A 24,204-nucleotide genomic window follows, 5' to 3' on the forward strand; every position below is an offset into this window, starting at 1 on the left:
ACCTAACCTGTACATCTTTTGGGCTGTGGGAGGAAACCGGAGCACCTGGAGGAAACTCACGCAAACATGGAGAGAATGTGCAAACTCCACACAGAATTGAGCCCGGGTCTCTGGCGCTGTGAGGCAGCAGTGCTAACCACTGAGCCACCGTGCCACCCTAGAAGACGACCCAAAGCGAGAATCACACCCCTAGACCAATGAGCCAAATGGCTAGTTTGTCCTCCCCAATCCATAACCTCGCACTTCTCAGAAATGAATTCCATCCACCTCTTCTCTACCCATTCAATCAAATCACTTACATCTTCCTGCAGTTGACAGCAGTCCTCATTACTATCAACAATCCAGCAATTTTGTGTGTTCTGAAAATTTCCTAATCATGTCTCCCATATTGATGTCCAAATCACAAGTGACCCAACATTAAGTCCTCTGAAACACCCATGGAAACCACTTCCTATCTGCAAAAACATCTGCTAAGCATTACCCTTTCATCCCTGTCACAGTCTGCCATGTGGGGCCTTAACAGATCCCTCACTAAAATTCATACAGACATCATCCACCATCATATTCTTGTCAGTCTTCCTTGTTACTTAAAAAAATTCAATCAAGAAAGACACAACCTTCCCTTAACCACAACTATACTGACTATCACTGAACAATTTGTGCCGCTTATGGGTCCAATTATGAGCATTTTGCTGATTGACAATCCAATAGTAACAAAGTTTAATGCAACAAATAGGGGTCCACAGGCAGCAAAGAGAATGCCTAAGGCCCCAACAATTTCCCTGAAGTGTTTCTTCTCCACACTTGATCCGTTATTATTTTAAATGTTGATCTTTGCCTACTTCCTATTGGCCCTAAATCTCCTGCTTGCCTCAGCAGCAAACATCATTCAGTGTTGCTGCTACGGTGCCAGTCCACTGATCAGACTGGCATCTCTTGGGAGCAGGCTGCTGCCCCAAGTATGCCAACTGCTTCAGGTGTAGCGACTTTATTGCCAGCCACCTATAAAATGCAGCTCCAGGTCTAGCAAACACGCCACCCTATACTCCAACCACCTCTGGAAAATCCTCGTCAAACTGAGGGAAAGGAAAGTTGTATTAAGGAGGAGGAAAATTGGAAAGAAATAAAAATTAAACCAAAGCTAAATGTGATTTCTTTTTAATAAATTCTTGAAAAGTGAAACACTAAAGGAATGAGACTTCAAAATTTTGTAATTTTCAATGTTAGAGAAGAGGTCTGTCAATCATTTACACTTTTTTCACATTATTCAAAATGGAAGTTGATTTGATGTTGCCATACTCTGGCATATCATGAAATCTCAATTTAACTTAGCACTGATATTACAGAATTCTGATTATACGCGAGTAAATTCACCAGTCGATTATACCTCTAAGTTTTCAATATTATGAAGGTGGTTTTTGTTTGCCACTCTGAGTCAGTATTAATTGAGCAATTTCTTGTCTTCAACACATAACATTCTTTCCTCAACATGATGTTAATCAGTTTAATTTCAGATGTGTTTATCACTAATGCTTTGATGATCCTGAGTAATAAATTACCTTTACTCCACAAAATTAAACCACTCACCTTTACAAATTCTGCCCATCATTCTTAAATTCAGTTAACTTCTACATCCTATGGAGTTTTCCAGTGATCTCACAGTGGACATTCCAACAGATCCTTGTCCATTTAAGCATTTCAATCTTGTACCAAAGCAGCTTCCTTTCCCCATTCTGAATGTGGTAAAATCAAGTACCTGCTTCAGACTTACACTGAGCATGATGCATGACATCAAAGATGTTTATATCAGAAAGCCAAGGCAAGAAAGATTATCTCTTTCATGTTTCACTTTTACTGTGCTTTTATGTTGTGGACCAGACAAAGCCAACAGTATGATTCATGGACTTGCATCACTTCCCCCCCACCCCACCAGGTGTGTTTTTGATGTGGGACATGGAGTCTGTTAAATAGGATGAGTGGCTAACCCATTATCTTCCTGCCCACCCACAACACATTCACCTTAAAGGCAGACAGCTGCATAAATTGGCGGCCCACCCACCATTTTTAAAAAGCTTAATGAACAATTGAACATGTTAACAAGCCAAGTGATGTAATTATTACTCTGCCCATAATATGGTTGGCATAAGCAGGCAGACAGGAATGGTTTGCAGTGGGTAGAGTGGGCCAAACACCATGGCTGTCTTTACCCAGACTTACTTGCAGTACTACCAGTGCCAACTATTAAGATCTGGTTTGTCGAGACTTCTGGAGCTACAAACCATCTCCCACTAAGGGGAAGAAGTCCGAATCTCATCTATTTAAAGCATCTTAAGGTGTGCTATTGCTGCAGGGTGACCTTGTTTAATGTAGGCCAATTATCACGCAAACCATACCCGTGCCCTCAGTTCCTCTGTTTTGCTCATTATATTGTTAACTACAGATATACACCTAAGCAAAGTCTAACTAACTCAACACACTGAGATTATAAGAACCTGGTATTAAACTAACAAAGAGTTACCAAACTACATAAATGTTGATAGGTAAGTGAAACAGTTAATGACAGAGGATTTGGTTTGATTCAAATATAACTATACCCAAAACAGAGTGTGGAAATATTCTGGCAATTAGGGTTTCTTTGCAAGGCAAATGTCAGATGGAAATAGAAAATACCAAACGAACAAACTATATGTGGTACATGGTGAAAATTTTACCTCCAGAGGATGCAAACCCATTTACTGAATTTTGATTTCTGTCACATCACTTACATTGTAGCAAAGAAAACAGGTTTCAGTTCACGAAGAGGGAAAATTACTAACTTCTTGAGCCTTAACCTCACTGAGGAAGGAATTCTAAATGAGGCCCCTGCACTGATCATGCCTTTCATGGAAAATAGGAGGACGATGCCCAGCAACGAAAGCACTTTCCTTCCTATTTTAAACACATCCAACTGTGAGGGTTTTCTAAGCAGATATACTGTCACATGAAACTTTTGCTTTGCATGAATGGCATTACACCTTCAGAAAAAAATTGCTTCAAATTCGAAGCTGGAGCGAGGTGAATGTATACTATGGTCTCTCTTAGAATGAAATGTAGAGACACTAAAAGGATGTTTTACAATTTGCTCTTCCTGAACAGCGCTTCAAATCTACTTGCAATTTTTTTTAAATGGCAAGTACCTTTTGGCTTCAAATAGGATGGGATCCCACTGTACAGTGTGCACAGCAAATTACAGCAGCCTGCTTACTGGATAATGTGCTAATGTCAAATCACCTGCAGCGGTAGACTTTGAGCCCTTAAGACGTCTCTTTCAATCAACAGTCGAAGATTTTGAAGTGCAATGCCAAATCTCACATCAATAAATCAGACTTTCTTCATGTGGCACACTGAGGAAGGAGTTTCTGTGAGGAACAGACAGTTTGAGAGCCACAGATTGCATGGTATATGATGAAGCAATTAAAAGATGGGGTGGGACATCATACTGAGTGCCTGCCAGACATTTTTTTCCTTTAGTGGCTGCAACAAACAATGGGCAATGGAATTATTGGAAACCTCATTAATAATGGGTCTTCTGTGTTCACTGTTGCATTTCGATTTTTTACTGCACCATGGCACTCCCCATCACAAACCCAAGCTCAGAACAGCATGCTCCCAACCAAGCCAACAGGTTGTGTGAAAATTTTTACAGGAATTAAGAACTCAATAGGCTTGTAACAAAGTTGAAAACCAAACAGAGTAGAACTCTCAATTGTTCTAAGAGTAAATGTGTCTCACATCAACTGTACAAATATAGAGGTGACACACAAGATGCAGAAGGTGAAGAACCACATGGTGTAAAGATAAAATATCCTTACAAAGACAAGCCAGTCAAGTAGTTTACTGAATAGAATGTACAAAGTATTATCATTTGGAGACAAGGGCAGAAATCTCAGAGTTTGCAAAGGGTACACTGTCAAGTATCCCCAAATCCCAGAAATGCTTTGTAGGCATTGAGTTGTAAACAGCTGTTCATCGGAGCGGCAAATCTATTCAAGGTAGGCGCAAAATACCATTGTTGCTAAAACCCCAACTTTTGTTTCCTTCTTTTCTTACACTTCATTCGCTAACTCCTGATGCTGAACCAGATTTAATTCCAACCACAATCCATTGTATTTCTCCCTTGTAATTGTCCAAACTTCTTTGAAATGGCTATTTTCCTCAAATACTCATTGTTGCAGTAATGATACACCTTGGTCATTAGGTAAGGGATTACAATGCAAGAAATTAAAGAGAAAATAATAGATTAAAAAAATTCTTGCAACAAGCAAAAGATTGTTATGTTACTCCTATATTAACTGGACACCACTCCTAAATTTATATCCTGTTGTAAATATTATCTTGTTGAATATATTAGAACATATCTCCAATTTTTTTTAAAAATACTAAACTAAAAATTTGGCCTTGTGATAGATTTGTGTCTATTAATCTGTGAATCTCTTGTTTTCAGTGCCATCTTTATCCATGAATGAAAAGGTGACACAGCGTTGATTTGAAAAATGGAATTTGAAATAAGCTGCTGCAACTTCCAACACCAGCAACACACTCACCAGGGAAAAAAAACTCAAATCTCCTGTAACGGTAACCTGACTCACCAGCCCACACAACATTAATTTGCATTCAGACATCCTTTTTGACAAAAGCAATAACATATGAAATGGTGAATAGAATTTTTGGTATCCATCTCAGTTTCAGATGACCTCACCATTCTCACACAAATCTTTAGTGATTTCTGCAGCTGCTTGTCAGTTCACAACATTTACAAATGTCTCCTGAAAGGCTTCAGCAAGCTCACTGACAAGACGAGTATATTTTCAGTACTTATTAAGAGGAATTGTTGCTTAGAACCAGGCATAGTAAGAGACAAATAAAAAGGTCAAAAAATCAGTTGTGTTGTATCCTAGCATCAGTGACCATTTCACCAGTCATGCACAAGATTGCACATGTGCAGTGCAATTGGAGGCATACGTCATTGGGTGTACCGTGGAAAATTGCATGATAACTCATTAGAGCTTATAGAGAGAAACCCTCGATAAAGCTCTGTGAAATTTGACTTTTAGCTGATATTTTGCAAAGTTCTGCATATGGTGTCACTCATATTTCTTGATGTCTGAGACATCGTCTGAATAAGACATCAAAGATCTTCAAACTCAGCCATCATACCCTTATCAGTGCACAAGATCAAATATTGCAAGTTGGAAGAGGGTCAGCAACTTCTTTTTTGCCTGATGACAGAAAGATTACGAAAATAAAAATAAAATTAAAATTGTTGCCATAACATCTCCTTTGACATTAGGTATCACTACTAGAAAAACCAGGACCACAAACATCAGTCAGCACCAACTTCATCAGCAAGGACAACATCCTCAAGCTAGTGGACCTGTGCCTCACCACTCACTACACATTCAGTAACAAAACCTATAAACAAGTCAACGGAACAGCCATGGGACCACCAACATCAGGGCTCATAGCGGAAGCAGTAATGCAGAGACTTGAACAAACTGCCCTCCCATCTATCCAACCCAAACTTTGGGTCCGCTGAATAGGTGAAACCTTCGTCAACACAAAACGGAACAAATTAGAGGAAACATAACACCATCAACAATGTCCTGACAGGTATAAAATTCACAAAAGTGGAGGAGAACGACAACAGACTACCATTCCTAGACGTGACAGTTGAACTTACAGTTAACAGAGAGCTTCAAACAAGTGTTTACAGAAAAACAACAAAAACACAGACCAAATACTTCAGAAGCAATCATCCCAACACCCACAAACAGAGCTGCATCAAGAGATTATTTCAATGAGCTACATCACACTGCAGCATCCAAGAACTACAAATAGCAGAAGAAAAATATCTATACAACATTTTCAAGAAAAACGGGTACCCAATAAACATAATCCGCCGATTCCTCAGTAACAAATCCAAACAAGCAGACACAACGCAACCAAAAACTATAGCCTCACCACCATATACCATCAAAGACATATCAGAAATGACTTCCAGACTACTCAGACCCCTTGGCATCATGGTAGCCCACAAACCTACCAACACACTTAAACAGCAACTAATGAACCTATAGGATCCAATAGATACTACCAGCAAAACTAACATAATTTACAAGATACCATGCAAGAACTGTAAAAAACACTACATCAGACAAACTAGCAGGAAACTTGCCATCAGGATACATGAACACCAACTGACCACCAAAACACATGACCCACTCTGACGAGTTTCCCTACATACAGACAAAGAAAGACACCACTTTGACTGGGACAACACACACACAGCCTAGGACCGGCAAAACAAAAACTCACGACAATTCTTAGAGGCATGGCAATCTAACCAGAACTCCATCAATAAATACATCGACATAGATCCTATCCACCTAACCTTAAAAAAAAAACCCGAAATGACATCACCCACCTTAAGAAACCAAGACCTATAAACAGAGAGATGGGACATACCACCAGCACTTCACCAGACACTCTCATTGATGATGTTACCTAGTATGGTGACGAAACGTCTGAAAACAAACTTTCAAGCTCAGTGAGCAAACTTACATATTAACGGTAGCCATAAGATCAGAAGCATTAACGAACAGAGTAAAGGCACAAGCATACCCAAATATGCAAAATTGTTGAGGGTCAATACTTGCAGCATTACAATCATAATCAAAGTTTAATTTGATCCTACACGAATTTTACATTGGGCTTTGGTTTTTGAAGTTTAATTTTGATAAATGTGAGGTGTTTTTTGGTAAGGAAAACCACTGCAGGACTTACACGGTTAATCATAGGGCCCTGGGAGTGTTGCCGAACAAAGAGACTTTGGGGTGCAGGTGCACAGTTCCTTGAAATTGGGTCACAGGTAGACAGGGTAGTGAATGCAGAAGTTAAGGCTTCATGCTATGGCTGTTAGGACATTGGTGAGGCCACTTTTAGAATACTGCATTTAATTCCGGTCTCCCTACTATTGGAAAGATGGTCTTAGAAGGGATCAGAAAAGACTTACAAAGATTTGCCGCGGTTGGAAGGTTTGAGCTATAGGGAGAGGCTGAATAAGCTGGGGCTGTTTTTTCCTGGAGCATCAGAGGCTGAGGGGTGACCCAATAGAGGTTTATAAAATCACGAGGGGCATGGATAGGTGAATAGCCGAGGTATTTTTCCTCAGGTGGGGGAGTCCAAAACCAGAAGGTATAGATTTAAGGAGAGAGGGGGAAGATTTAAAAGGGACCTGAGGGACAAATCTTTCAGGCAGGGAGTGGTGCATGTATATTGTCAGCTGCCAGAGGAAATGGTGGAAGTGGGTACAGTTATAACATTTAAAAGATATCTGCATGGGTATATGAATAGGAAGGGTTTATAAAGAAATGGGCCAAATGCTGGCAAGTGGGACTAGATCAGTTTAGGATATCTGGCACGGATAAGTTGGACAGAGAGGTTTCCATGCCGTATAACTCTGACTCTATAATCAGGATGGCATAGTTTCATTTCTAGGCTGATATTTTTTGGCAAAAGTGTTGAGATTTATCAATTCACAGAGAGTTTAACTACAGTATGTTACTTGGGCATGTTGATTTTTTTTTTCCAAAACAAAATGCATTAAGATACAAAGTCTGTATAAGATGCCATTCATGTGTCTGAAGCCAGCTCTTTGTTTACCTTATAATGTGACTTATATTTCAGCCCAGTTTATAAGATGACCCCATTTTTTAAGCCCTAAAAATTGTAATTTTGCACGTAGTGAGCAAATAAATCAACTCCCTTTTCAACCACATGGTATAACTGCATTAATCGTCAGCCTCATATTTTCACCCCATAAATGGATGTTTTACCTATTGGTACCTAAGAATTTTCTCCAGGAGATCAAGCTGATAAGAAGGGCTGTGTTACAAAGCTGTTTGGGGGTATCTGAGACATCTCTGCACACAGAACAGAACTCATGTAGCAAACTACAAAGATGGAGACCACCGAAGCCCACACCACCAGTTCACTTTTACACTTGGAATACAAGCTGACATTCAATTTTGGAAGGACCATAAGGCTCCAAAGGTAATCTTATATCCTAACATTGATGAGTGACAAGGTTCAAGTGCAGGTAAGAAAGAATGAATCCTCGAAAACACTGCTCTTTTTTTCTTTTTTTAAAACAGTTATAAAATAAACGGTTCGGAACACAATCACTGATCATTACCTGTTATGACACTTTACGAATTGGTAATACAAACCCCGTTACACGGTGGATGTAAATAACATGTAAGAAAGAGTCAACTATTTCCTCCAAACAAGTCGTTCCAATTTTCAGAAAAAACATGTCTAACGCTCAACACCATCTCTCTCAGGAAGCACTTTATAAACACAGTAAAAAAGACCTCACTACGTAGCACCTTTCATGGCCTGAGGGCAACTGCAAAGCACTTGACAGCCAGTGAAGTGTGTTGGAATCCCAGCAGCCATTTTGCACACTGCCCACTCTTACAAATAGCAAGGCGATAATGAACAGATATGCTTCTTTCAGTTTTGTTGATTGAGGAATAAATATTGGGCATGAAATTAGGTGCAGCCCACGCTCTTCTCTTCTTTCAAATCGTGTCATGAGATATGTTATATTCACATTAGAAGGCAAACCAGGCCTCAGTTTTACATCTCATTGTAAAAATAAATCTCTGACAGTAGAGCACTCCCTCAGCAATGCACTGGAGATTCAGCCTAGATTTCTGTGCTCAGGCCTCTGGAGTGTAACTTAAACCCACAAATTTCACAGCCTGAGAGCTACTAACTTTTCATTCATTGGATGTATTTTCTTGCTGGCTTGGCCGGCATTTATTGTTCATCCTTAACTTGTCTGGTGAAAATAAGGAGCTGTCTTCTTGAACAACTGCAGTCCTTCTTGTTTAGGGACATTCAGAATGCTGTTCAGAATAGATTTTGTGACAGTGCAGGAACAGTAATATAGTCCCAAGTGAAGGTGAAGTGTGACTAGGGAAAAGACAACTATCATTAACCCTATCTATACCCCTCATGATTTTATGAACTTCTGTAAGTTAACCCCTCAACGTCCTATGCTCCAGAGTAAAAAGTCCCAGCCTATCCACTCTCTCCTTACAACTCATACCTTCTGTACCAAGCAACATCCTGATAAGTCTCTCCTGAACCCTCTCCAGCTTAACAAAATCAGTCTGTAAATCTCCACTCACTGGTCAAGTGAGCACTCACTTTTACATTCACATGTCAGATCAACTTTATTTGCTGATGCCATTCAACACCAGATACATGAAAATAACTACATTCATACAACTGATAAGATAGGTTTGTTTGGAGGGTCATGGACATTCTTAGGAGAGAATTAGCAGCCGAGGCAACTAAAAACAAGAAAGCTGTTGATGAAGGCAAAAGATGTAAAGAATGTGCAAGAGGCCAGAGTTGGAGCAAAGCTGATTCTCAAAGGATTGCAAGGTTCAAAGCTGTGACAGAAGGGGAAAGGTCATAGAGGAGTTTGAACACAAAATAAGAAATTTAAATTGGAGGTATCAGGGACTGAACTATTGTAGTTCATTGAACAGAGGGCTAAGGAGTGAGTAGCAATATCTGAGTGTCAGACAGCAGTGGAATAGTTGTGTTTGGAGGTGACGAACACTCAGGTAACAGCTTAAACAGCAGATAGGTGAAGAACAGCAATGCAACAATACAGAACCAAAAATTAGAATGGTTGGTTAGTGACTGAAGCTATTCCTTATAGGCACGGTTAATCATGCCAGTAAGATTTATTAGCATTATAGTCTGTGTTAGCTAACAAAACAATAAACAGCATTTATATAATACAACCTACTTACTTATGCTCAGTTTGTGTTCCACTAAGGCCATTTGGCTCCGCAGCACATTACAGCCTTGGTCTGAATATAGAGATGAGCTGAATTATGGGGTGAGAATGTCATTGCCCTTCCATTCATGACAACAATCCAGCATGACAGGAGCTGATATCTCACTTTGATAATCTACAAAACTGTCATTGCTGAATTCACCACTATCAACATCCTGGCATTTTTTTATTGACCAGAATTTTACTGCCACATAAATATACTCTCAATATGAACCATTGATCTTGGACTCCTCCAGTGGTCCCCAGCATTACAGATACTAGTCTTCAGCCAATTCAAATCACTTCATGGGATATCAAGAAAAGGTTGGAGTAACTGGAAACTGCAAAGACGACAAGCCCTGAAAACATTCCGGCAAAAGTACTGAACACTTATGCTCCAAAATTTGCCACTTCCCTAGCCAAGCTCTTCCAGTACGGCAAAACACTGGCATCCACCAACAATGTGGAAAATTGCCCAGCTAGGTGCTGTTCAAAAAAAGCAGGACAAATCCAATCCAGACAATAAACATCCCAACAGTCTACTCTCAACCATCAGTAAAGTGATGGATGGTGTCATCAACATTGCTATCAAGCAGCGGCTGCTCAGTGACACCCAGTTTGGGTTCCGCCAGGGCCACTCAGCCCCTGACCTCATTATAGCCTTAGTTCAAGCATGAACAAAAAAAAGCTGAATTCCAGAAGTGACAACCCCTGCCATCAAATATGCATTTGATTGATTGTGGCATCAACGGGCCCTTGCAAAACTGGAATCAGTGAGTATTAGGGGGCTAACTCTCTGCTGGTTGAAGTCATCTCTGGCACATAGGAAGATGGTTGTTTGACGGCCAGCCATCTAATCTCCATCACATCTCTGCAGGAGTTCTCAGGGTAAAGTCCTAGGCCTGCCCATCCTCAATTGCTTCATCAATGACCTTCCCTCATATAAGGTCCAAAGGGAGGATGGTCACCAGTGACTGCACAATGTTCGGCACTATTTGTGACTCCTCAGATATTAAAGCAGTTCATGGTCAAATTCAACAAGATGTGGACAATATCCAGGCTTGGGCCGACAAGTGGCAAGAAACATTTGTGCCACACAAATGCCAGGCTATGACTGTCTCCAATAAGAAACAATCTAACCACCACCCCTTCACATTCAATCGTGTTACCATTACTGTCCTGACCCTAATTCCACTATCAACATCCTCAGGGTTACCATTGACCAGAAACTCAAATACAGTGGCTACAAAAGCAGGTCAAGGCTCAGATTACTGTGGCAAGTAACATATCTCCTGACTCATCAAAGACTGTCCATCATCTACAAGGGGCAAGACAGGAGTGTGAAGGAATACTCCCCACTTGCCCAGATGGGTGCAGCTCCAACACCACTCAAGAGCTTTACACCATCCAGGACAAAGCAGTCTGCTTGACTGCATCATATCCACAAACATCCACTCCCTCCATCACTAAAGCTCAGTAGCAGCAGTCTGTACTACGTACAAATGCATTGCAGAAATTCACCAAAAATCCTTAGACAGCATCTTTCAAGCCCCTAACCATCTTAAAGGTTAAAGGCAGCAGATACATGGGAACACCTCCACCTGCAACTTCCCCTCCAAGCCATTTACCATCTTGACTTGGAACTTTATCACCGTTCCCTGGGTCAAAATCCTGGAATTCCCTCCTTAAGGGCAGCGTGGGTGCATGTATTATATAAACAGCATGTAGACTGCAACAGCTCTAGAGGGCAGCTCATCACCACCATCTTCCCTAGGGCAACAAGAAACAGGCAATAAATGCTGGCCAGCAAGCCACGCTCACATGCCACAAGTGAAGAAAATGAACCTTTCCCACCATCTCGATATCAGGAATGAAATGCAATACTCTCTGGATTAATACAGCTCCCATTAAACCACAGAAGTTCACCATCAGCCAGGTCAAAGCAGTTCTCTCGATCAGCACCACAACCAACACATTGAATATTCACTCCGTCTTCCACCGGTACACAGTGGCAGCAGTGCTTACAGTCAATGAGATGTTGTGCAGCAACTCACCAAGACTCTTTCAACAGCACTTTCCAAATTCTGCTTCTGAGAAGGAAGTGCAGTAGACGTATGTGAACACCACCACTCTGTGTATGTTCCCCATTACATCACAAATCATTCTGATTTTGGAACCATGTCTATTCTTTCAATTCAACCGGGTCAAAATCCTGGAAGTCCCTCCCTAACAGCATGTGAGCCTATCCACACCACATAGACTGCTGCAATTCAAGACAGTGGCTGACCACCATCTTTTCTAGGGTGAATAAAGATGGACAATAAATGTTGACCCTTCCAGGTTTACAAAATCATGAGGAGCACAGATAAAGTGAATAGCAAAGTTTTTTTTCCAAGGGTAGGTGAGTTCAAAACTAGGGGTTGTGCTCTTAAGGTGATAGGATAAAAATTTAAGAGAGACCTGAGGGGCAATTTTTTCACGCAGAGGATAGTTCGTATGTTGGAAATGAACTGCCAAAGTGGTAGATGCAGGTACAGATACAACATTTGGATGGCACATGAATAGAAAAAGTTTAGAGGGATATGAGCCAAGTGAAGGCAAGTGGGACTAGTTTAGTCTGGGAAACTTGGTCAGCATGGATGAGTTAGGTCAAAGAGTCTGCTTCCGTGCTGAATGACTTTATGACTCTATAACAAAATGAAAAAATTGTACATCAGCCACAGTTTGTTGACAGCACCAGGCTATAAGAAACACTTCTCTCCCTGGCTGCTGGTTGCCTTTATCCATCTCCACTCCTTCCTGTAATTCTTCCTCATGTTTTAGGGAATAGCGTTTTCACCCCACCTCTTCATCGGCATTCCTTTCAGCTTTTGGAAGCTTCTTTAGTACAGAGCAAATTACAAAGATTCTGGACTGTATTGTATGGCTCCACCACACATAACCAAGTATCTAAAACAAATGTTTTCAGGATAAACCTGAACACACTCGCCTGAATGAAGACTCCTAGCTTCACCTGAGACTTACAGTGCACAATCTTGGCTGTCAACTAATGCAGCTCTGACTGAGTTTAGGTGAGAAATTAAATAATGGTTCCACTTAATTTCTCAGGGAATATACAGATTCCATACCATGACTTGATGAAAAAGCTGTAGTTCAGGAGTCTGTTCAGTCTAGATGCCTCAACCATCACCATCAAAGCAGGCTCTCTGGTCATTAATTTCATTATTGTTGCTGATATTTGCATAATGTTAACTAACCACTGCATTGGCAAAAGTTTCCAGTGATATTTTTTTAAAAATGCTTAAATGCCTAAAAATTGTGAGAACAAGGATCAGTATTGGCCATTTGGTCTATTGAGCCTGCACTCACTAACACTTTCCATGTTGCATTCAAAATGAGAATTTCTTTCCACAATCACAACCTAGTTCCCTCCTTTGCCGACTGTTTGTATCATCCTCACAATCTAACTCCCGTCCTACCTTTGTATCATCTGCAAATTTGGCCAGAATACATTTGGTTCCTTCAACTAAGTCATTAACATTGATCAGAAACATTAACATTGACCCTGTGGCACTCCACTAGCTACACCTTGCCAAACTGAAAACTATTAATCCCACCTCTCCATTTCCTGTTCATGAGCTAACCTCTATCTCTGCTAATATCCCTTACACCATCAGCTCTTATTTTAGGTAGCACACTTTAATGTGGCACATTATTAAATGCCTATTAGAAAGAAAAAATACACATCTACTGTACCCCTGCTGACATTCTCAAAGAACTTGACAAGCATGATTTTCCTTTCACAACTATGTTCACTCTGCCTTATTGTATTTATGATTTTTAAATGTTCTGTTACTACTCTATTAACAATGGACTGGAATATCTTCCCAATTTCAATATTAGGAGAACAGGCCTAATGTTTCCTATTTTTTGTCTCTCTCCTTTCTTGAACAATAGCATTACATTTATGGTTTTCCAATCTGTTTGGATTTTTTTAGAATTCATGAGATTGTGATGTGGAGGTGCCAGTGTTGAACTGTGGTGGACAAAGTTAGAAGTCACATCACACCAGATTATACCCCAACAGCTTTATTTGAAATTACAAAATTTTGGAGAACTGCTCCTTTGTCAGGTGAAGTCACTTCACCCGACAAAGGAGCAGGGCTCAAAAGGTTTGCGATTTCAAATAAACCTGTTGGACTTTGACCTGATGTCATTTAACTTTTGACTAGGAAATTTTGGTAATAGCTAATGATCTTCTTTTAAGAAGCTAGGATGCAGACTCTCAGATCTATGGAACTTGAGAGACTGTTACATCATTACTTTTCCTGAAACTTGTTCTCTGGTGATTGTGATAGTCTTAAATTGCTCCTTACTTTTTGTCCATTTTGCCAGCACTGTTAAGATGCTTTTTGTGTCCTGTATTGTGAAGACAGATAGTAAACACCTGTCGTTAGTATCCATCATTTCCATTTTTCCAATTTATTCATTCTCCGGTTTTCCCTTTTAAAAAACCAAGGCTGATTTTAGATAAGCGTTTCCTTTTTACATACTTGTAGAAGCTTTTACTGTCTGTTTTATATTTTTGCTAGTTTCATCTTGTATTCCAATTTCTCACACTTTATTATTTTAAGGCATCCTTTACTAGTTTCTAAATCTCTTGTAATGTTCGAGGCCACCATCAATTCTCACAACAATGTACGCTTTTACATTAGTTTAACACCATCCTTAATTTCCTTTGTTGTCCACAGCTTGAATCTGAGAAACATTCACATTCTTTCTCAATGGAGCATATCTATGCTGAGAATGATGAAGTATCTCCTTGAATATCTGCCAGTACTTCTGTTATTTTACTATTTAACATATTTTCTCTATCTACTTTAACCAACTCTAACTAATTATCCTTGTAAATGCCTTTATTTAAAGTTTTGAACCACATTTCTTACCATGAAGTGAAATGCAAAATTCTATAATGTTACAATTGCTTTTACCTCAAGGATCCTTTATTATCTCACTATGCAATAAAGGTCTAAAATAAGCCATGAAAACAAGTCTAAAAGGCCAGTTTATTAGTTGGCTCCAGAACACACTGTTTGAAGAAACTGCCAAGCATACACTCTATGAACCTCTCCTCCAGGTCAACATTGCCAGTTTGATTTGTCCTATCTTTATGAACATTAATATTGTCCACAATTATAGCAGTACCTTTCTTACAGACCCCTGCACACAGTTCTGTAGAAGTCACATCAGACTCGAAACATTCAGTATTTCTCTCTCCACAGATGTTGCCTGCTGAGTTTCTCCAGGGCTTTGTTTTTCTCCTATTTGTATATTTATACTCTGAGCCATAATTTATCTACTGTCAGGAACCAAATAAATTATTCCCACCAAAGCCATAATTTATTTGCTATTTCTTAACTCCAATCAACTGATGTTACAGTTTTATCACCTGAACTCAGATTGCTTCTCATTTCTGGAGTGATCCAAAGTTTAATAGAGCTACCTCACCTCGTATTGCTTTCATCCTGTCCTGCTGAAACAAACCCTTAAATATTCATGCTTCATCCATGGTGACTTTGAAACCACAACTCTGCTAAGTCTCTGAAGAGCGCGGGGTGATAAAATTACAAATCATTTTCTGTTCTCTCAATGGCCTATCTTAGATTGCATGCATCTCCTATATATTGACTGTTGTCCCTTCTATTTGCGGTAAATGAGCTGGATTCATTAGTTATGACAATAGAGGACAGGTAAGTTTGCCAATCAGCAGCATGATATATGGCACAAAATGTTGAATCTGATATGGTGGATTATCACATGATAAAAATATCCTGCTAATTTTCTGGTATTGGGCATTCACATGCAAGATAATTTCAGTGGCATTTTAAATAGGTGAACTAATGGAATAACAAGTCTTTCCACTCTCAAAGTTTAGGAAGTTGACATATAGCACTTTGAGTGCTATCTGCTTCTGTCAGTTGCTCCTTGCACCTTTGGGAACCATACCAGGCTGTAACTTGCACTTCCTCTCAGCTTCTTTGGCTCCATCGGGAAGGATGTGAATTGTGTTGCGCTCCTGAACAGACAATCAGTGACCTTTTTAATGTGGCGGTGAGCTGTGGACTGAATAATGTGGGAAAGGTCACCAGATACTACCTGGAAAAATCCTGTGGCCAAGAATTTCAAAACAGTGGTGACCTTAACTGGTAGAAAGAATGCTGTTTACCTGGTTGAAGCAGGCTACTGTCCTTCAGTCAGCAGCTGACAACTCTTCCCAAAGCTGGCAGCAAGGAGAGGATAAGGAGAATAACAAACTTTTGAGAGTAGTTACCATCAATAAAAGACTCTTCTGTTCTCTAAACGTCTTTTGAGTTGATGTGTGCACATTGTAGGAAAAACAAACTTTGTGCCCCCCTCACTTGAAGTGCTCCAATCTGGCATGCTCAATCTATTATTTACAGGACAGGAAAAGATGGAATTCCCATGAAGAAATTCACGTTTCCAATCAATTCCAGCAAAAATTAAAAACAAAACTGACTGAACTCCACAGCACTAAAGAAATCTATATGTAATTAAAGTAATACCAGCTTTCAGTTGCAACCTAGACAATCTCCTGCAATCGGTATCCACCACAAGCTTATCTAACTGTTAATGTCCAGGGTGAAGGTCAAAGAGATTAGCTACACTTACTTCATCACCCATTTAAATGTTTCAGAACGGTTCCCGCAGAGCCTTAAAAGGGACTGATAATCTTGAAGGGATGTGCTTCAGGCCTCCTCATTTTACCGAATTACCACATCAAATCAGACAGAAAATCTAAGTAAAATCTAACACAATTTGTCAACTCATTATTTCTGATTATCAATATCCTTAAGCACGAGATATGGTACGAAATGTTTATAATAAAAACAGAAAGTGCTGCAGACGCTCAGCAGTTCTGTCACACAGTTGTGGAGAAGGAAATAGAATTAATGTTTCAACTCTGATATGAGTCTTCTTTGCAACATTTAGGGAATAAAATGCATTTACTTGATCTATTGCATAATATTTCACTGGAATGGTTTCAAACTAGTCACACTGTGACTGAAATTATGTTATAAGATATCCAGTTTGCCTTCAGCCGAACCAATGAACTAAAAACACATTTCAGTATTTTGTTTGAAGCAATGGGCCAGGCAGAGTACAAATCATCAAAAGGTCAACCTGAAACCCTCAACTTTGTTTCTCTCCCCAGATGCTGCCTTACCAACTGAGTGTTTTCTGTTTTTATGCCAGGTATTTATTGTAATGTCCCCATTAATCCTAAAAGTATAAATACATTGTTGTTTATTCATAAATAATATTATCTGAAACCTAGTACGTTATTTACCACTTTCCTATCCTCTTCCTTGGAATGCAGTTCCAAGGGAACCAGCAGTCTTCAGTGTATTCCCCAATTGAGAATTACCATGCTTGCAGTGGAGGGGGAGCAATTCGAATGAGCTACATCCTGAGTTCACCCAATGTCCATGCGCACAGTGTCCAGCAGCAAGTACTCTATGATGAACAGGGAGAAGCCCTTGCTGATTTTTCTTCTCCCCAGCAGTTAAACACTATGGTCAATTACAGCGCTCCCATTCTTTCATTTGAGACAGCAAACCCATGCCAAAAAATCCCCAAAACAACCATCTCCCTCGTTGCTCGCCAGCAACTGAACATTGCAAAAACATTGCTTCATCTTTATTTTTGGTATTCAAGTATAAAATGCTTAAAATTCATTCTTTTGATTTCTGTTATTTTTCTTCAATAAAGACCGATGTTACTGCCGATGTTCCTAAACATTGGCTGGAGTGAAGGGTGCAGAATGACTCGAGAGGATATGAAAATAGTTGGACAGTGTCTGGAACAACGTTTGCATCTGTTCTCTCTTTGCTTCCATTACCCCACTTAAAGTGCAGTGCTGAAATGCATAAACAGAGGTTCTACTGAACCTCAAATCATTTAACACCAGGGAAGCAGAAGCAGGTCCAGCTGAGGATGCTTCCAGCCACTAAATTCTAATTATATTATTAGATTTAATACTAAAACCAAATACTAATTTTAATACTAAAACTAAAGTGCAATGCAGAATAGAGTAGCTGTAGAACCGAAACTGAAATTTTGTGGGTATCCAACTAAATCTACAGCAAGCACGAATTACAGAAAAATATTGCTAAAAAGGGACATGTTCAACAAAATGTAGTTTGGAATACTTTGACCTACCATATCATCTCAGCTGTGCCCAAAGTATTGCCAAAATATCCACATCACAACAAAATAGTTGGTATAACTTACACCTTTAGCCATTTCCTCGCAAAACCTCTACTCAAAAACCTGTACTTACGAAAAAAGAAATTCAAATGACTCCAGTGGATAAAATAAAACATTTTTCTTACCAATCATATGATTTGCAACATGGATCTGTATTTCCCGTTCAGTCTCAAAAGTCATCTGGCACTTGATACACTGGTAGGTCTTCTTCTGTCCGACAATTATAAGATGAAGGAAACTATTATTTACTCATTTGATTGCTAAATGTGTTCATTTTGCATTGTATATTTAAAGATGACACTCATCTAATGTGCTCTGCCTATTATCTGGTGATGCTTCATCTTGACCCGTTTCTCTTAGCAGTGTTTTTATTGGTTTACCATTGCTTTCCAGGTTCAGGAGCAGGGGAAGGAAACACATTCATAGCAAAGTCAGCCAGACAGGAATCAGACCTGTGCTGAACCAAACCTTCGCCATCTAACCAAGTTGGCTAACTCACCTCACTGGCCATTGAAATTTGTACACTAACTTAAATTCATTCAAACTGAATTGCACTTTGAAACTATTAATTGCAGTCAATATTGTACCAAACTGAAATGTTTCCAAAATTCTTATTTAAAAAAAAAGCCGCAAAGCTAAATCAATAAAGAAGGAAAATCTGTAAGTTTATTACTCTACATATTTAGTTACACTGCCTTACTAAGGAATACATGCATTCAAATCAAATTTACTTCCTGTTCTTAACATACAGATATTTTTATTTGCTTACCCTTGGAGCAGGCGAAGCCTGTGATGACTTTTTCTGGCTACTTGTCTCTGGTGTCATTTCTCTATGGTCTATCTGGATATGACTCTCCAGATCCTCGACAGTTTCAAATTTAACTGCACAATCAGGACACCGAAGACTGACACTGGTTCGTTCATTGTTTTCCTGTTGAGTTACATTTGAAGATTGACCATTGGTACCTCTGTTCATGCAACCTGCACATAAGCCATAGGGCAAGCCATTGATGTCAAGTTTCACCAAGTCCTGTTTGCTCCTAAACTCTTTCAGGCATAAAGCACACTTGTAGAGTCTCTGATGACTCTGATTATTTGGAGATGATGATGCAGAGTTTCCCGACAATTTTTGCATGTGGAATGTTCCATGAATTTTCAGCTCAAGAGTAGAGGTGACTGTCTGCATGCAAACTACACAACGGAACCCTGTGAGAGAATTTCTCAGGTCTGGATGCATCTGACAATGCTCGATGAATTCCTCTTCGCTCTGCAATGGCATTTTGCAGATCCTGCAAGTTCCCGTATCAAGACTTTTGCTATGTGTGACCTTGTGCTCAGTCAGCGTTAGAAGGGAAGGAAACCTCTCACCACAAATAGGACACATGTAGTGCTTAGCAGGTCCACGATGGGTCTGCATATGCTCTCGGAGGCCATTCTCCGAGAAAAATGTCCTAGCACAGATGTTGCATTTATGGCTCCCCTTGATGAATTCAGCCTTTTTCCGTGAACAATCATCTTCTCCAGGTTGAATATTGTGATCTCTCAACCTGTGATTCTGCAATAGGGCCTCCATAGTATATGCTGCACCACAGATATCACAGCCGTACATTGGTTCTGAAGCATCAATATCATCTTCACTAGCTTCGTGACTGTTTAGAGCTTCCTGACTTTTCATCAGTATGTTCTGAAGATCGGTTTCCACTCTTTTGTTACATGATACAATTCCATTTGCGGTACCATTCTGGCTGCTGTTGTCGAACACACAGTGTTTCTCCCTTAAGTGCTTTTCTAGCAAAATAATGGCATGGAAGGCCTTACTGCAAAATTTACAGTTATATTTTTTACTGTGTGTTGTAATATGGCATTGCAGTTCCACTTCTGTACTGAATGTGTCACCACAGAATATACATTTACGGGCCTTTGCTGGATTACCTAAATGGCTATGCTTGACATGAAGTTGAAGATCTGCTTCCTTTCGGAAATCCCAATTGCATGCTGTGCAGCGATACATCTTCTTTTCATTACTGTGCTTCACTGCTAAATGCACCTGGATGGAGACCTTGGAATCGAACACTTCTTGGCACAACGTGCAGTGGTATAGAACAAAAGTATGCATATCCAGCAAGTGCTTCTGTAGGTCATCAACTGAAGAAAATTGCTTATCACAGCTCTCACAGACATAATGAGTTGAAGTTGTCATGTAGTGTATGGTGAGGTGTTGTAACAGGGTCTCCTGGGAATCAAAATCCTCTTTACACTGAGGACAGGATTGCTTCCTCAGAAGAATTTCCAAATGTGACTTCAGATGGCTTTGGAAACTTTCAAAAGAAGAGAACTTGAGATCACATTGATTGCATGGGTATTCCCCATTTGACAGTGATGGTACACTTGCTGACAACCGCTGTCTTTTGGGAGAAGAGACTTCAGCATCAGAAGAAACAGGACTTTGCTCTGACTTCGATTTTCTGCCACTGTTTGCTGCTAGTGGAATGTTCTTATGGTTTTCCTTGATGTGCTTTGTGAGCTTAAGAATGGTGCCAAAAATGGGTGAATTGGTGCAATATGGACAAGAGTAAACTTCCATGAAGGACTGTGTGGCTTGAAGTGCGGGAGACTCCAGCTTGGGATTTCCTACATTGCAGTGAGCTTGCTGAATGTGGTCTGAGAGTGAAGACTCAGTAAGAAATCCCAGCGAACAATGGGAACAGAAGAAAGTATGGTTTCCATCTTGGGAGAGAGTATTTGGAACACAATGCGTAATTCGTATGTGTTCCTGCAAGCTATTCAAGTCTGCAAACATTTCCGGACAGTAATTGCAGTGAAATGTTGATGTACTGGTGAACTGCATTACTGGAAAAACGTTATTTTTGTGGACTTTTCGGACGTGCTCATTTAAGTTATACAAAGTGGGAAGTGAATCAAGGCAGTATTGGCATGTGTGACCTTGCTGAGGTTTATCTGAGTGAATAGTTTTTAAATGAATTTCTAAGACAGCCAAGCTACTGAAATCTCGCTTCGAGCAATATGGGCAGCTATAGGTGACTTTTGGTGACCAAGAGTTTTGACTTCCTTCTCTTTCCAAAGATCCTGAAGGTTTCCTGTGACTTCTAGATGGTTTTAGGGTAGAATCAGGTGTGGAACCTCGTTCTACTGAAGCACTAGAATCTGGGGTGGTGCTACTCATTGAGGCTGCACTTCCTGTAGCAGGATCAGGACTTATGCTGTGATTACTAGAATCCGGTTGTCTGTGGCTATCCAAGTGGCAATAGACTTCTTCCACTGTAGGAAACTGTTCTGGGCACATCGGACACTTATGTTTCTTATTCCCATGGGCTAGGTCGATGTGATTTATCAATGCATTTTCTTCTGCAAATACTTCAGGGCAATGGATGCATTGCAACTCTGCTTTCTCACAAATCTGTGGGTGATTTGTTGCTATATGTTTCTCCAAGTCTTCAACTTGATTAAATGTTTCATCACAATAATCGCAAACAACATCTTCTTTCTTCATCTCCTTCTCAAGCTTTGTAATATGATCTTTGTTCTTCTTATGAGCCTGCATATGACTCTGTAATGAACTTGTGGACGAGAACCCACGTTTACAAATTGTGCACTTGAATGGCTTACTTGAGCTGTGAGTTTTCAAGTGGATTTTGAGATGATCACTGCGAGAAAAAGCTGCTTCGCACTCATGACAGTGGTACTTTTTATCTCCAGTGTGAAGTTTGATGTGACGGTCACGACTTCGCTTATGTTTGAATAGGCGGCTACAAAATGTACACTTGAAAGGAAGTTTGTCACTGTGGATTTGCTCATGCCTCTTAAGGTAACTCAAACGGCTGAATGACTTGTCACAAAATTGGCATGGGTAGGGCAAACCGGTTCCTCCTTCTTCATCCACCAGGCCAAGATCACAGCCTTCTCCTAGCATCTGGGAGGGCGATGCAACATCTTTACTGGAGGGCGATGAAGCTACCCATGATATTTGTGGGTCATCGTCACCATCTGCAAAGGCAAGAAGATTATAAGACTCAATTCTCTATTGACTTGATGAATAAGGACAAACAATTGTTACAGCATGCAGCTTTATTGTGTTAGAGTCTGAGCTTTTCATACTATTATATGATGGACAATGATAAAATTAATTGTGCCATATAATGTATACTTCACAACTGAATGATAGATTTCTGAACATTTCCGCTGAAAAATGTGTTGCTGGAAAAGCGCAGCAGGTCAGGCAGCATCCAAGGAGCAGGAGAATCGATGTTTCGGGCATAAGCCCTCCTTCAGGAATGAGGAAGGTGTGCCAAGCAGGATAAGATAAAAGGTAGGGAGGAGGGGCTTGGGGGAGGGGCGTTGGGAATGCAATAGGTGGAAGGAGGTTAAGGTGAGGGTGATAGGCCGAAGAGGGGGTGGGGGCGGAGAGGTCGGGAAGAAGATTGCAGGTCAAGAAGGCGGTGCTGAGTCCGAGGGTTGGAACTGAGATAAGGTGGGGGGAGGGGAAATGAGGAAGCTGGAGAAATCTGCATTCATCCCTTGTGGTTGGAGGGTTCCTAGGCGGAAGATGAGACGCTCTTCCTCCAGGCGTCGTGTTGCCATGGTCTGGCGATGGAGGAGGCCAAGGACCTGCATGTCCTTGGCGGAGTGGGAGGGGGAGTTAAAGTGTTCAGCCACGGGGTGGTTAGGTTGGTTGATGCAGGTCTCCCAGAGGTGTTCTCAGAAACGTTCCGCAAGTAGGCAGCCTGTCTCCTCAATGTAGAGGAGGCCACATCAGGTGCAGCGAATGCAGTAAATGATATGTGTGGAGGTGAGGTGAATTTGTGACAGATATGGAAGGATCTTGGGGCCTCGGAGGGAAGTGAGGGGGGAGTTTTGCATTTCTTGTGGTTGCAGGGGAAGGTGCCGGGAGTGGAGGTTGGGTTGGTGGGGGGTGTGGACCTGACGAGAGAGTCACCGACCACTGCAATGTACAGCTGGAACTGACAACCGGAAGCGGCAGATTCAAACCACCACAAATGCCGGAGGAAAGATCACAGAAGGCTCCCAAGCACTGAGGATGTCACCTAGACAGGGGACGAAACGTCTGCCACACAAATTCCCAGCTCGGAGAACAGAACCACAATAATATTAACCTATTTCTTGGAAACTGAATTGTGTCCTCACTTTAAATATCAAACAGATATATTTCTATTTAAGTTAGACTGTCATGCGTACAAAAAATTTATATGTGGAAGTACAGCAAATCCCAAAACAATCCAAACTGTCTTCCAAGGCCACTTGATAAGAAAATACTACCCCAGACTGCTCCCTAAAGATTTTTGCAGCAGGAAAATCTGACCTTTATTTTGTAACAGCCTCTCAGTAGAATCTGATGTTGTCGGCGCTTTAAATAGTTTCAATAAATGTCATGGCATAAGCTTATTTTAGATATAAATATTTTGTTAATTTAGAACCACACAATACACCCTGCAAGTATAAGCCGTTATTGCTACAAAACTAAAATTAAGACGAATGTAAAAAGAATGACTGAGAGAGGATTAAGGTCATTAAAAAGCACTAATCCTCCAAAATAGGCTTGTTCACATACAGTGGCAAAGAGCATGTGGCTTTTAGAATGCTTTTTCTATATTCACATTAGGGAATTGGCAACTAGGGATGCTAATATTAAACATTTTCAGCAAAATTTATTACATAATGAAATGAGGCTAAACTACCAGCATTTTCAAAGCAACTTCTGTAGTAATGTTCAACCTGGATAAACTGTGTGTTAGCTTGTGTGAGTAAATGCAGTTGTGCACCTGTGTCTGTCTATATGTGAGAAAGAAGGTTGTTAATAAAAGAAACTTGGCTTGCTATCTCTCCTTCGAAGGATCATTTGCGTCATACTGTACTTAAGGTGCTTAATATATATGATTTTTACACACACAGACCCGCAAGTATGAAACTTCATCAATTATCAAGTAAGAGGTTGTAATTTTACGTTTAATTGATTTACACATGAAAATGATTCAAAATCA

The 24,204-nt window shown here is 40.3% G+C and overlaps 1 protein-coding gene across 5 annotated transcripts in view; it reads right to left on the reverse strand.

The window, feature by feature from the left end:
* Positions 1–24,204, reverse strand: part of znf423 (zinc finger protein 423) — a 379,132-nt gene that overhangs the window by 191,964 nt on the left and 162,964 nt on the right. For 3 of the 5 annotated variants that reach the window (XM_087995886.1, XM_087995883.1, XM_043706937.2), the window contains exons 4-5: positions 18,957–22,192; positions 18,313–18,397 (exon numbers count right to left, since the gene is read on the reverse strand). In XM_087995886.1, coding sequence (XP_087852012.1) covers positions 18,313–18,397; positions 18,957–22,192 — 3,321 coding nt within the window. The remainder of the gene's footprint in view (positions 1–18,312; positions 18,398–18,956; positions 22,193–24,204) is intronic. The other 2 variants (XM_087995887.1, XM_087995885.1) reach the window with 1 other exon arrangement.

Source organism: Chiloscyllium plagiosum, unplaced genomic scaffold, assembly GCF_037043375.1.
Source record: "Chiloscyllium plagiosum isolate Xiang-an unplaced genomic scaffold, Cpla_swu_hap1 HiC_scaffold_17, whole genome shotgun sequence".
In the NCBI taxonomy this organism is placed as follows: Eukaryota; Metazoa; Chordata; class Chondrichthyes; order Orectolobiformes; family Hemiscylliidae; genus Chiloscyllium; species Chiloscyllium plagiosum.